Raw genomic sequence first — 13,242 nt, 5'->3', positions numbered from 1 at the left:
TTGATGTCCATTGCTGACCTGGCTTACCATTGGCCCAACCTTGGAATTCATCTATGTTTTTAATCTTCAGTTCCTGACTTCAGGTTACTCCTGACCTTGCTCCTGTCTAATGTCTTGGTACCTCTCTACCCGCACATTGCTGACTCTAGCCATCTTTCTGACTACGTTTCTGTCTCCAGTTTGGCTTCACGTTACCTCCGAGTACCTGCTCTGGCTGATCCTCATCCCAGCTCCAGTGGACACAGTGTGTGCCTGTCTGAAGCCTGCAGGGAGCTCCAGCCAGGGGCGGATTGGGGGAGAGGGGCAATGGGTCAATTGCCCTCCCCCCAAGAAGTTAGCAAGCAGGCTGTGCTGATGCCGACCCCCCATCAGGACAGGGCAGAAAATGACAGGCTCTGTGAAGGGACACAGGCAGGGCCACAGCAGCGGGGAATTTCCACCCCACCTTCCCCTCCTTCTCTCATCTGGCAATGCCTGCTCCTATTGTCTACATTCAGAGCTGGTAGCCTAGAAACAAGAGAATTATGGGACATGTAGTCCCAGACACCAGCAGGCCCCAGGATGATTCCCTGAGAGGACTGCAGTCCCCAGCATGCCGAGTGGGAGGGGGAAGAGAGGAGAAGAGAGACAATGAGGCTGTCGAGTGGAGGGAGCCAGTGATTCTATTATTATCCTCCAAGGTAAGAACTTCCTTCCCCTCCACCTGGCTACATCTACCCTGTCCTTCCTTCCACCTGGCTGCTCCCACCCTGTCCTCCCTCCACCTGGCTGCTCCTTTCCTTTCATCTGGCTGCATCCACCCTGTCCTCCCCTCCACCTGGCTGCATCCACCCTGTCCTCCCCTCCACCTGGCTGCATCCACCCTGCCCTTCCCTCCACCTGGCTGCAAGCACCAACACTTTTTCAAGACACTGTATTTATATGTGTGTATATATAATTGCATTTTATAGTTAGCCCCCCTACTTTTGTCCCTGTCCCCCCATGTGCCCCCTAAATATGAAACCTGCAGACACCACTGTCTCTCACCACCCCCCTGCATCACCACATTTCTGCATCTAAAAGAAGACTGCTTTTACTGTGCAGGCGCAGGCAGCAGAGAGATGACATCATCTCTCACTGCCCGCCCTCACTCTGGGACAACAGGGACACTGTCAATGGCCACTGGCAAGTGACAATCTGCATCTGGCAACAGACAACTGTGGCAAGTGACAAGCTGCAACTGATAACAGGCGACGTGGCAAGTGAAGTGCTCCCATTGATTCTGCATTATGGTGAGTTAAACTATTTCATTTTATATTACAATGTAATAATAGAAATACTGTGCTTCAATCATCCTGAAACCATATTAACCATGGTACTGTGATGATTGAAGTGCCAACACCAGCCATTGCCCCTACAAATTGCCTGCAAAAATGTTGGCAGTGCCCCTCCTGAGATTAGACTCTGGTCCACCCCTGGCTCCAGCAAGCTATGCATCCTGATCCTGCAAGCCCGAGGAAGTGCCCCTTTAACCTCCGCTGACATATCCAGTATCATTGCAGTTCCTGTCCTGATGTTCATCCTGTCTTACCAAGCCTACAACTCTGGCCACAAGCGCTGCAATCAACACCTACAGGCACTCATGTTCCTCTTGATCCTTGGCACCATCTGTTCCACTCTCAGTGGGGCATTGGGCTGGAGATACTGAGAGTGGAACAGATGGTGAGAAGGGACAGGAGTAATTTCAGATTCTGGTCAGGTATGTGACAATCTCTCAAGTCAAATTTCCATTTTAGTTTCTGGATAGAGTAGAGATTGGCCAGTAATGGCTTTTATGGTAATCACAGTCTCACATAAAGTATCTCCAGTTTGTCTGTCTGCTGAAGCATGTCCTCAACATAGAATGCCTTCAGCCTCTCACTATCTCCTCTTGCATATCTGCACCCTCTGATTGTAATGCTACAAAAATGATTCACTGAATATTATGTGCGGGCCTGTGACAATGTCTGGAGCCTCACTTGAAGCCTCCTATAGCAAGTAAGTTGAGCAACATTTTCTTAGACGGTTGTCTGTAGAAAGATTCTGTCTGGGGGGGGGGTGATGTGTGTTCATCAGCTTCCTTTATCAGTACGAGGGAGAAACTCTACTTTGTACTTATTGGATTAGCCTTGGCTCCACTTAGCTTAAAGGAAAAGTACAGCCCAAGCTCGTTTGGCTTTACTTCACCAGTGGATCACAGGACGGCAGTACGTTCTACACTCCTGCGACCCATATCAGCTGACAGAAGGTTGAAGCTTGCTATTGGCTGATGTCACAGAGCTGGTCCAAGCTCAGGAAAGATTGTGACAATGAAGTCAAGATCCACCCACATGCCTAGACTAACACCCGGCTCAGCCTTTCAGCGAGCCACTGAGAGCCTGAGCCGGCCCCTCCCACCTCCTGCACAACCCAGCACTCCATTGAGCTCGGGGGGGGGGGGGGCAGAGCAGAGAGGCGGTGACTGACAGTCCCCAGCTCTCTGCTCAGGGAGCTGTGAGAACTGGGCGATCGGCAATGTTTGATCATCGGTTCGGTTCTCAGTGTTAGAGCCAGTGAGGGGCGGATGCAGCATCCCACCTAGGTAAGTATGAATCTTAAAAAAAAAAAAAAAAGTCCATACTTATTTTTATAAGCTATGCCCCTGTTATAAGTTTTGTGCCCTGGAGAGTTCAGGCGTTAGAGATCCTGCATCTTTGAAGGAAGACAACAATTAAAGCATGTTTCACTTTTTGGCACTTAATAAAGAAGTCTTTTCATCCAACCTCTGGACAGAAGCCTATATCTTTCTCTCTTGGGAGGTTTCCATAAAATATTGGCATGTTTTGCCCTAATTCTTGGCGTCAAACATATAAGAAATTAAATAAGTTGCTATGATGTAGGATCCAAACTTTGGGGGGATATACAGTTCAAATTAGGTATAAAACAGAAATTCTGTAAGTAACTTACAATACCCCATTTAGAGGCAATGGTGTCTAAGATTTCTTTCAGCAAGAATAAAAGATTTGTGAACTTCTCATCTTCATAGTCAAAGCGTTCTCCAAATACAATAGAGCAGATGACGTTTGAGACTGCCAAACGCAGCAGATCCATTGGATCAAACACGTTTTCTGGGAAAATACATCGGTCATCAAATTAAAAATTCTACAGCTTAGAAGATAGAAAACCTATGAGACAATAGCATTCGTTTATCAATGAATCTAAAAGAATTGTCTGTGTTGTCTTTACCAAACAACCAACCAATCTCCTTTTCACTCTAATGCCGTGTACACACGACCGGAGTTTTCGAGGGACTAGGTCCAACGGTCTTTCCGATGGACTTTCGGCGGAGTTCCGACGGACTTTCCGAATGAACGGACTTGGCCACACACAATCACACCAAAGTCTGAGAGATTCGAACGTAATTACGTATGACCGGACTAGAATAAGGAAGTTCATAGCCAGTAGCCAATAGCTGCCCTAGCGTTGGTTTTTGTCCGTCGGACTAGCATGCACACAAACGGATTTCTCGGTCCAGCGGCGTTCCGGTGGGAAAATTTAAAACATGTTCTATTTCTAAAATCTGCCGGATTTTTGGCAAGCAAAGGTCTGATGGAGCCCACACACGATCGAATTCCGTCGGACCTTTGCTGTCAAAAAGTCCGGTCGTGTGTACGTGACATTACAGTACTGACTCAAAGTTGGAAAATGGACATTGTCTAATGTCCTCTAGGTCTACAGAGAGACCTGTGATTTGGCTTTTGGGGAAAGATGGCAATTGGGCAGAAACAAAATGGCACATTTATAAAGAAGCATATGCAACCATCTCCATATATTCACTGCAGGTAAATCAATCACTGTTATTTAAAACCCATGCACCAGGAAGAATCGCCTGCAGTGAATCTTTGCTCATTGTCACATTCACTGCTTTATAAATATGCACCTTAGCATCTCAGCCTGATACAGCACTAAACTATCATGAGTGAATATTTAGCCAGCAGAAACATCTTTCAATTCAAAGGGTTATTATTTTTTAGTTTAAAGATTAAATATACAGTATCTCACAAAAGTCAGTACACCCCTCACATTTTTGTAAATATTTTATTATATCTTTTCATGTGACAACACTGAAGAAATTACATATCTATGTCTGAAGTTTGGCTTTAAGGCATTTGTATACTGTGACAAATCTAGGCAAGGACAGTGGCTTTTGGAAGGGACTGTAGGGTGGCCTCTTACTTACTGACTATAAGCCTTGGCTTTTAAGGGAACACTACTCTTTGTGAGGTGTGTGCATAGGGGACCCTTAGCATGGCCTTGCTTTGAATTCAAGTCCATATCTCCTCAAAACACACAGACTCTGGGAACTGGAGGTTCCATATACATATATGGGGCCTCTATGCCTTAAATCAGCAATGACTATAGAGATTAATGTAATCAGCTCAAACCACTGGGGTCGTCTGCCATAATGTGTTTATTGTAAATAGGTCTCTCCCATTGTGTGCCTCCTAAGTGTCTTCCTCCCATTGTTAATTGGATCCCCTATTGTTTCTGTCTATCTTCTCATCTATGTGTTTATACTTGTAATATTGTGTATTGTACAGTACTTTGTATTCAGGGTTGTAGGTGCCGAATGTTCTCGTCACCTAGGCTGGTTTAAGGGATTAGTTAATTAGCTCATGTGAGTTATATCACTGTCTGTTATTAGTTGCTAGATGTGGATTAGCATATAGTATAAGTTTGTTGTTCCTTAGTTACCGATTGAATTATTTGTGGAAAAGTTTGAATGTACCTGTGTCTCATGCTACTGGATGTACAGTTTATCCTGCCCTTTGTCATTATGAAAGGGGGGGATATGTATCACATATACATTTATATATCCCTAATGGAATTTTCTGCATGTGAGACTGTGCAATCAGTATGCTTGCTAAACAGTGGTGACCCATCCCCCCCCCAGGCAGTCACAAAAAAAAGTCAAAAATATATATTTTTTAAAGCTGGCCCTTTAAAGACAAAAAACAAAACAAAAAGGTCCTTAAGTGCACTGTGTTCGGACATAGTCCGACGCTGGACACAGCGCACATATGGGAAGCGCCACGTCTATGCAATCACAAGATTGCAGACTTGGCGCTTCATTTGTGGGCGTTTAGCCGGCCTTGCAGTGCTTTCTGAAGCTCCGAGTAGCTTCAGCCTGGCGCTTGTAGTATATATTTCTATGGCCGGGCGGTTTGATTGACATCTGAGTTTGATGTCACTTCCTGTTTTCTCTCTCCAAGTGAGCCCAGGAGAGAGGAAACAGGAAGTATGAGAGGACGGACCTCTCCACAGGAGACACCGCTGAAGAGGACAACGCACAGCAAGGTAAGTAACGGGGGGGGTTTGATGTGACACAGACAGGCTGCTGCAATTTGGTTGGACACATGCTGCTGCAATTTGGTGGTGACACATGCTGCTGCAATTTATGGTGACACATGCTGCTGCAATTTGGTGGGACACATGCTGCTGCAATTTGGTGGGACACATGCTGCTGCAATTGATGGTGACACTGGCTGCTGCAATTTGGTGGTGACACAGGCTGCTGCATTTGGTGGGACACAGGCTGCATTTTATGTGACACAGGCTGCATGTAAGGAGGGACTCTGCTGGGGGCACCTGTTGTAAGGACGAACTCCGCTGGGGATACCTGATGGCATCTGGTGGCAGGCGACGTGGCTAGTGACACGCTCATGGCTCTCACTGATTCTGCATTATGGTGAGTTGAATTATTTCATTTTATATTACAATGTTATAATAGAAATAATGCGCTTCAATCATCCTGACACCATAACAACCATGGTGCCAAAATGATTGAAGTGCTAACCCCAGATGTTTGGAATATATCTGATTTTTAAACTTTTTAGAATACACATATTTCTACTGTTGTGTAGGATTTGGGCCTGCTGTCCCTCCATCCCCCTCTCCCTCTCCCTCCGTCTCTCGTTCATCTCAGACACTAACCACACCACCTTAGAGCCACGCCCACTATTTTGCTGAAACCGTGCCCATTTTCACCAAGTGGGAGGGGTCAAAAAGGAAGGGCGGGGTCTGGCGCCCCCCCATCCCAAAACTTCACAAGTCGCCACTGTTGCTAATGATCACCAAGAATAAAAACAACTGTAATATTGCAATGCATTACAGCAACATGCTACAGTGTATAAATGAGTTAGTTAGACCTAAAAACGTGAGTGAGGCCAAAATATGCTCTCACATTTCAGGAGTAGCCAACCAAGGCCTGTGTGTCTCAGCTCGACAGGATTGTCAACAAAGTAGAAAGAGCTATACAAAACACTCAGTGTGTGGCAGTACTGAACCAAAAACACAGCAAGTAAATGGAATGAGCAAAATGTGCTTCCCATTTACAAATATAATTATAAACAATAAATGTCTTTACTTACCTCTATTTTTCTTAAATTCATCCACCAGGAATTGGGCCTCTTCCTGGATCCGCTCTGCAATTCCTCTTTTTCCCATGCCAAAATTCCTCATGGTGGTAAGTGTGAATCGTCGTAGCTGTTGCCAGCGTTCCCCATTGCTCAATACTACTCCTATAGAGTAAATTGTAGGCGAATAAATTAATCAAAGAGTGCTAAAGTGGACCTATAATAAGCTGTTGATGGACAAATGTGCTGATCACCTTTGTGAAGGCCAAGGTACTTGATCTCATGATTGATTAGAAGGATCAGTTAGTCTGAACTCTGATCTTCCTCTTAACATGACCAAGTGCCTTTAGACATGCAGCCAGCACCGAGAAGAACCTATAGTGATACTAATGCCATGAAAGGTAAGCATTTTGTAAATAAATACTATATTTGTTACATTATTTATGATGTATCTCTCTGTATAGCTCTCATGCTGAGTCTTTTATATATGCACTTTATTCTAATTATTATGAAGAATATCTAATTGCAATTTTTTGGAGGGATAAAGTAGATTTAAAACTGTTCCCCCCTTTTTTTTTTCCTTTTGCTATCTGTGTACCATTAGGTAGAATTCCCTTCTTTTCCTGTCCTATAGACTCCAAAGGAAGTGAGAAGATATCCTTCCAATGTGAGGGAAATCCCCTATTAGGCAGTTGTCATGAGGAAAGAATGAAAGATTTCATCTCTATTTTGTTTCTGGTGGCAACTAAAACATTTGGATTTAATCTCTTACATTCCGAGACACCCAGACACATTGGTGATCAGAACAATTATAGAGAGTGGATCCCCCTAATGCAATAAAAATCTGTCAGCAAAGACTTAACTCCAGGCAGTACGAAAAAAAGAAAAACCCTTGCAGTAGCCCCCCCCCCCCCCCCCCACAATGCAAGGGCTGAGCGCTTGTTCATTTATGGAGTTTCAGAAGGGTTTGCATTACTTACCTGCCCTCCCTACTCCAGCAGGCTCCCTCCATCCATGTGACAGGTCCACTCCATCCTCCTTTTAGGCTGCGTCTGGCTTACACTACTGCCTCTATCATGTACAATGTAGGTTTAATAGCCCTGCACTGTACAGGATGATGTTGAGGCTCTACCAACTGAACGAAGCTTTGGGGAGAGTAGGCGAGCATCAGAGCTTGCTCGAGTGGGGATTCAGGTAAGAAATTTTCTGAGGCCCTCTTCTAGACTTAATGTGCAGTTAACCCTGTTACACTATAACATTTTTGGACACCTGATCTTCATACCCACTATGTGGCCAAGTATGTGGACATTCCTCTAAGTGATTGGGTGCATTCCTAAGAAGCCGAGTCTGCAAACCACCACAAAGGGTTTACCACAAAGGGTTTACTCACAAGGCAAAGAAGAGGATATAGTTGCCATGGGTAACCGAAAGGAAGAACAGCTACAGCCACCAATCATTGGCATGGTACCTGGCTAGGTGGCTGGTCCTCCAGTAGTGAAGGGGTTGGTGTCCTGCCTCCCTCCATAGCTGTATGCAAGGCTTTTTTTCTCAAATAATAGGTGCTGGAACTTAACCACGTTCCCACAAAACCCCTCCCCCTGCACACACCCTCCAAATCACATCAAATAGTGGTCAAGAAAACAGTAGGAGGGTCTTAAAGGGGCATTAAATACCAGTATTGCATTACATACAGAGTGCAGAGCTGTGACTTATAAACACAGAAACCAGACTTCTGTGTTTACAAGTGATTGTGGTGAGCAGGCACCAAAGGGCCTGAGCCAGAGGTGGTGGAACTGAGTTCCACCAAGTTCCCCTCGAAAAAAAGCCCTGGCTCTATGTCTCCTCTGGTCACCGGGAGCAGACTACTAGCATTATGGAGATCTAAGGCCTGATCACTAGGTACAGGAAGGAGAGAGTTAATGAACATGGTTCTTTAACAAAATCACTTCCAGTTTTACTTCACACATAACTTTTCCCTTAATCTCAAGATCATTTATGTAATGAATGATATTCTGTGTACCTTACCATAATCTTTTAACATTGCCTTGGCAAAGAACGTGTTTCCTCTTGTACTAAATACGTCACTGTGATCCAGCAAAGCTTCTTTCACACAATCATAACCAACCAAGACCACCATCGGTTCATTGCCTATGTAGATGGTGAGCACAGGTCCATACTTCTCACTCAGCTGCAAAGGAACAAAGATGGGTTATATATAAACAGACGTGAACAATATGGCAGAATGTAGTGGATGATCAAAAGTGTAAAATAATTTAATGTGGATCTGTAGACAAAATGGTTTTGTTTCGTTTTGGGGATGATTCAAAATCTCTGTCAGCTTTTTCTTTGGTTGTATCCTAATGAGGAGTTTTCCTTTCATCTCCTGTCCTGGAGACATAAAAGGACATGAGTGTAAATCTAAGAGCAAATACAGTATTTGCGAACTGAAGGGGAATCCTCTCTTAGGCCAGCCATACACGGTTCAAATCTCAGCCAGTTTAAGAGGGACTGGCTGAGATTCAAACCATTATTGGGCAGGCTGAATGTACTATGTTGAACGATCGATCAACTTGGGTTCAAACCATTATTGGGCAGGCTGAATGTACTAAGTTGAACGATCGATCAACTTGGGTACAACCAGCCTGCCATATTCCCTTTACAATTATCGCTAGCTGCTCCTAGAGCCGCTTCACCATCCCTGCCGGGAGAAGACAATTGCTGATTCCCCTGCCAGCACCCGTGGTTGCAGGTAAGAAATTCACTCTGTGTATGGCCGGCCTTAGACAGTTGTCTCCTCTCTATTTATGTTCGGGTGTAAAATTTAAGGTAGCCATCACTGTCTGCCCCCATGACAACTGTCGCAAACAGCAATAAAAACCATGAGAAGAGTTTTAACATTTGCACTATACCTAAAAACAAAACAAAAAAAACAGATCTTGGCTCACATCCCTTCTTCTTGCTTGGGTGTAACATTTACAAAATATTTGAACTGCAGAGGTACCAGAAGTCCCAGAATGCTCCACACCATGGCTTGCTGGCTGCAGTAGTACCTGGAAAGCTGGAATGCCCTGTAGCATGGCTTGCTCATACCTCCCAACCATCAGGATTTGATCGAAGTCCTGAAGAATCAAGGCTTTGTCCCGGAGTAGAGCCAAGTGCTGGAACAAGTTCCACAAACATGCACTAGCACAGGCACCAGTAACACCCACCCTGCACCTTGTGCAGGGTATTTCAAGTCCTCCACTGGTGTGTATGTGTGACAGGTAGTTGGTGGTGAGAGATGCCAGCTGCCGCACACATATACAGTGCATGGCAGAGCGGCTCTCGGCTCCTCCTCCTCCTTGTGATGAGGGGAGAGTCATGTTATGCCTGGATCTATGGAAGTGGTGGGTGGGGTGGGTGGGTTGTCCCCCCCTTCCATATTTCACCAGTGCCCTCCTCCCAGATTTCCAGGTGACATGAGGGAGAGAGGTTGTTTGCTGAAGGGGGGCTATTTGGGAAGGTTAATTTGGGGGGGGGGGGTATTTTTGCTAAAGGGAGGAATGGGGGGGCAGAATTTGTGTTAGGAGGGGGTGGGGGGATTTGGGTTAAGAGGAAGAATGGAGGGATTTGAACCCTGTACCCTGCCCTACTGACTCCTGTCCTCTTTACTGGTGACCCCTGTACCCTTCCCTACTGACTTCTGTCCTCTGTCCTGCTGACCCCTGTACCCTTCCTTACTGACTCCTGTCCTCTGTCCTGCTAAATCCTGTACCCTTCCCTACTGACTCCTTTCCTATGTCCTGCTGACCCCTGTACCCTTCCCTACTGACCCCCTGTCCTCTATCCCGCTGATCCCTGTCTTCTGCCCTTGTGACCCTTCTTCTCTGCCATACTGACCCCTGGTGTGGGATGGGTTGTCCCCCCTTCCATATTTCACCAGTGCCCTCTTCCCAAATTTCCAGGTGACATGAGGGGGAGAGGTTTGCTGAAGGGGGGCTATTTCGGAAGGATAATTTTTGGTTGGGGGGGTATTTTTGCTAAAGGGAGGAATGGGAGGGGGAGCATAATTTATGTTAGAAGGGGGTGGGGGGATTTGGGTTAAGAGGAAGAATTTGACCCCCTGTACCCTGCCCTACTGACTCCTTTCCTATGTCCTGCTGACCCCTGTACCCTTCCCTACTGAACCCCTGTCCTCTATCCCACTGAAACCTGTCTTCTGCCCTTGTGACCCTTCTTCTCTGCAATACTGACCCCTGGGCCCTGCCCTGCTGACTCCTGTATAGGTACAAGGAAGCCCAGGTTTTGTTTAACCACACTCCTTAAACCCCTCCCACTGTTAAGGGTTTGGCCACACCCACATTTTGATGCAGATCGCTTCCTTCATCAAGTGTCCCTCGTTTCAGTTCAAAACTTGGGAGGTATGCTCCCAGGACATTGCTAAATGAGGCCTAGTCATCACTTCTCACCTCCACCATCACAGGAGTGAGCTGTCAAATGCTGAGCTCAGAGCCATTGCATCAGGGGGGGAGAAAGAGTATGTGGGGGGGGGGTGAATCAGAGAAAGAGCTCACTCCTGTGATGGTGGAGATGAGCAGTGAGGACTAGGCCTCACTTAGCAACATCCTGGGAGTATTCCAGTCAGGCTTCATAAGGTATGTAAATAGCCTACACCTATAGCAAGGGTAATATTCATCTCTAGTCAGAGCTGCACAGTTTGTTCTAATCTACAAACATCCCTTACCTTCATAGGCAGTTTTTTTTTGTAAATATGAATTATCCCTTTAAATTGATTATGAATCTTTTTTTTTATTTTCAAATAAAAAATATGCAATGCTTACCTGCACTGGTTTTGCACAGAGAAGTCCCCCGTTGGCGCTCCTGGCCCCAACCCCCCCCCCCTCTGAGTGCCCACCACTCATGCATGTTCGCTCCTTGTATCCAAAAAAGCTGTTATGTATCTAGTAAAACACAATAAAATGACTAAAAAATAAAAATAAAAAAATTAAGTCTTCTAAATCTCAGATTCTCTATTGCCGTATATACTCGGGTATAAGCCAAGTTTTTCAGCACATTTTTTGGCTGAAACCCCCCCCCCCCCCTCGGATTATACTCGAGAGAATGTCCCACTTAAGAAAAAAATGGAGCCGAAAAAAGGTCCCGCTGGGTGCCGCACATGTATCGGCCCCTGTCAGTTTCCCCTCCCTCCCATGCTGTGTGTCAGAGATCTGAATCGCTGTGCAGCCACTTTAACGATGTGCCACCTCCTAGACCGCCTCTTGTGATAGACGGCACACTGATCCAATGCTAGAAATCATTGTGCCATGTGTCACAGGAGGCGGGACATTGTTATCACGGCTGCACGGCAATTCAGATCCAGCTCTGACATACAGCGTGACATTGTGACATCTCATTACCAGGCACTGGTAGGCTGTACATGATGGGCACTGGCAGGCTGCATTTCATGGGCACTGATAGCCTATACATGATGGGCACTGATAGGCTGTACATGATGGGCACTGGCAGGCTGCATTTTATGGGCACTGATAGGCTGTACATGATGGGCACTGGCAGGCTGCATTTCATGGGCACTGATAGGATGTACATGATGGACACTGGCAGGCTGCATTTCATGGGCACTGATAGGCTGTGCATGATGGGCACTGGCAGGCTGCATTTCATGGGCACTGATAGGCTGTGCATAATGGGCACTGGCAGGCTGCATTTGCCACCCTAGGCTTGTACTCGAGTCAATATGTTTTCCCAGTTCTTTGTGGGAGTATATACACAGTATTTAAAGTAGAACTATAAGCAAACTTTTTTTTCTTCATTTTGGATTGAGCAAGGGTGGGTTATAGCCCCTGCCAGATTTTTTTCATCATTGTGCCTCATTGCAGAGATGCCCCTTCTCTTCCTGTTCCATAGCCAAACAGGCTGCAAATTAAAGGAATTTCTTGGGGACCCCCAGGTCACAATAACTAGTGTCCCAATTGGAAGATTCCACCTTTATTACTTTTCTGGGGACAACCCTTACTTCTTTTACTTTCATTTTTGAGAATAATGGTAAACAGGACAAACAGAGAGGGGGGATCTCCTGACAGGGACACAGACAGAAGCAAACACCAGCATTCTAATCCTTCTCCAAAACTAAAAAAAAAGTAGTTATGCTATAATCAGCTTATAAAATACATATATAGATATGCAATAAGTCTTTTGGAGCTCCACAGCTTGGAATGCAGCTTTAGATATTCTTCAGTATTTACCTTTATCAAAGACCTGGGCATTTCTGTGGTGCTCATATGTAGAATTGTTCCCAACAGGGGCAATGTGGGGGGTCCAGGAGGCAAGTTTCGGCTCTGTAACTTCTTCTTCCATGAGAAAAAATATGCAACAAGACTGACACAGACAGCCAGGAGAATGGAGCCCGTTACTCCCAGCTCCATAGTCTTTCTACACAAACACACGAATACAGGAAGTGTTGTGTATACAGCCACACTGATATATACATTTGTTCTCTTAGCTTGCTGGGCGTGTTTTCTCTAGTCAGTAGGGAAAATATGATACGTAGATAAGTTAGGTGACTGGGATAAAAGGCAATACAAAACAGTTGGCCTAGGGGCCTATTTTTGTTTCCTGGCTCTGTTCTCAATGCTGTATTATTGATCTTTACTCAGCTGGTGTTATGACCTCTGTATGCACATACATTCATGCACTCATTCAAGCTTCCAATGTAAGCACAACATAGTGATTTATCTGCTTGTGCCTTTACTTTAGGAAGTTCAGAAACCACAGTCTCTCAATGCAGGGGCCTACAGGCAAGCTTTTAAAGAGGAAGTAAACCCTGATGTGT

General features: G+C 45.5%; 1 protein-coding gene across 1 annotated transcript in view; it reads right to left on the bottom strand.

Moving 5' to 3' along the window:
- Nucleotides 1-12,878, bottom strand: part of LOC143982667 (cytochrome P450 2G1-like) — a 32,706-nt gene extending 19,828 nt beyond the window's left edge. The window contains exons 1-4 of the mRNA XM_077481577.1: nt 12,656-12,878; nt 8,439-8,601; nt 6,429-6,578; nt 2,965-3,125 (exon numbers count right to left, since the gene is read on the bottom strand). Coding sequence (XP_077337703.1) covers nt 2,965-3,125; nt 6,429-6,578; nt 8,439-8,601; nt 12,656-12,835 — 654 coding nt within the window. The 5' untranslated portion in view covers nt 12,836-12,878. The remainder of the gene's footprint in view (nt 1-2,964; nt 3,126-6,428; nt 6,579-8,438; nt 8,602-12,655) is intronic.
- Between the last annotated feature and the right edge of the window lie 364 nt (nt 12,879-13,242).

Source organism: Lithobates pipiens, unplaced genomic scaffold, assembly GCF_037356315.1.
Source record: "Lithobates pipiens isolate NorthernLeopardFrog02 unplaced genomic scaffold, aLitPip1_a1.2 Scaffold_1, whole genome shotgun sequence".
Lineage (NCBI taxonomy): Eukaryota > Metazoa > Chordata > Amphibia > Anura > Ranidae > Lithobates > Lithobates pipiens.
Note: the sequence above shows the minus strand (reverse complement) of the source record. Positions and strands in the feature narration are given on the sequence as shown.